Source organism: Nanorana parkeri, unplaced genomic scaffold (assembly GCF_000935625.1).
Source record: "Nanorana parkeri isolate BGI_ZX_2015 unplaced genomic scaffold, ASM93562v1 scaffold10, whole genome shotgun sequence".
Lineage (NCBI taxonomy): Eukaryota > Metazoa > Chordata > Amphibia > Anura > Dicroglossidae > Nanorana > Nanorana parkeri.
In genome coordinates, this window is record NW_017306278.1 from 765,271 (window position 1) to 767,002 (window position 1,732).

General features: G+C 51.0%; 1 protein-coding gene across 1 annotated transcript in view; it reads right to left on the bottom strand.

Annotated features, from left to right (window-relative positions):
- NAV2 (neuron navigator 2) overlaps nt 1-1,732 on the bottom strand; it is a 224,746-nt gene that overhangs the window by 94,975 nt on the left and 128,039 nt on the right. Inside the window, exons 10-11 of the mRNA XM_018554770.1 lie at nt 1,087-1,195; nt 49-432 (exon numbers count right to left, since the gene is read on the bottom strand). Of these exons, the coding sequence (XP_018410272.1) occupies nt 49-432; nt 1,087-1,195 (493 nt within the window). The remainder of the gene's footprint in view (nt 1-48; nt 433-1,086; nt 1,196-1,732) is intronic.

Here is a 1,732-nt window from a genome sequence, read left to right on the forward strand (position 1 = left end):
GAACTCCATGCAGGTGTATAAAAGCCAAGGACAGGTGATGGTTCTTACCCGCTAGTGATCTCATCGCTTCTCATGTTCTTGCTGAGGACATCGCCATCGCTCATGTACCCCGTGGCATCTACGCTGACGCTCTCCATGTCTAGGTCGTCCCCTTTGTCGGAGTGGTCGCCATGGCCCAGGTTCCCTCTGGTCGCCAGCTGCCTCCTGAGAGGCACGGAGTACATGTAGCGCCCGGGCTCGCAGCTGATATAGCGGCTGGCGCTGGCCCGCTGAGGGTACCCGTTGCCCATAGAGGGGGCGTCGCCTGCCTGCAGACGAGGGCTGGACTGTCCCAATCTCCAAGTCATAGGAGTCGTGCGGGAGGAGAGGCCGAGCACGCTGCGGCCGCTGATTTCAGTGGTGACGTTGCTGTCGAATGTTGTCTCCAACGTGCTGAAGAAAGACACAAATATAATAATTATCAATCTGTAACAATCAATAAGCACACCTGCCCGCTGCTTTCATTCATTGGATTTCTTTCACTCATGGGGGCTCAGCATCCCAAGTGGGTGCTACCTAGGGCAGGCAGGAAGCTATGTATAGCCCCTCCCACCGGCCATGATCTGCCTGCATGGCATAGAGAACCATATAGACTCACTGGGACTAAAATAAGGTATGTTGATAAGGTGGGGGAAGGGAGAATGAATCAAGGAAGCCAAAACGTAAGCAGAATAAACTTCAGCTTGAACTGCAAAAAAAGCGAAAGACCTCAATGATTAAGCCCAGCTGGTGAAACGCGTCAGTGGCGTTGGAGTGGGAGAGATACTATGGTGGTGTACACCTCGTATTTTGAACTTTGCATGGAATTTACAACAATAAAGTTGTATTTTTATGGACCTCGGTTTCGTGGAGCTGATTGGAGAGATATTGTTCAGCTTGAACTGCAACACATACATATTTTGCCGCCTGTGTCCCCCTAGAGACATTTCCTTTCACTTCCTATACAAAAGATGCAACAGGAAGTGAGAAGAAATCTCAACAAAGAGAAGGAAGGTCTCCTCTTAGTTGTCCCCATAGTATGAAGGGGTAATCAGGGTCAGAGGGTACCTGTGCGTGATCTGGGTTCCCCTGAGGCTGGACATGGTCTCCTCCAAGTTCTGTCGAAGGTCGGCAATGTTTTTCACAGTCCTTAATCTCCGAGTTTCAGGATCTTCCCCTGAAAGTACAATAGAGGATATACATCACCCATCATCACACATCATCACCCATCACACATCACCCATCACCCACCATCACCCACCATCACACATCACCCATCATCACACATCACCCACCATCACACATCACACATCACCCACCATCACACATCACCCACCATCACACATCACCCACCATCACCCATCATCCACCATCACACATCACTCACCATCACACATCATCACACCTCACCCATCACCCATCATCACACATCACCCACCATCACCCACCATCACCCATCACACATCACCCACCATCACCCATCACACATCACCCACCATCACACATCATCACCCATCATCACACATCACCCATCACCCATCATCACCCACCATCACCCATCACCCATCATCACCCACCATCACCCACCATCACCCACCATCACACATCACCCACCATCACACACCATCACACATCACCCACCATCACCCACCATCACCCACCATCACCCACCATCACACATCACCCACCATCACCCACCATCACACATCACCCA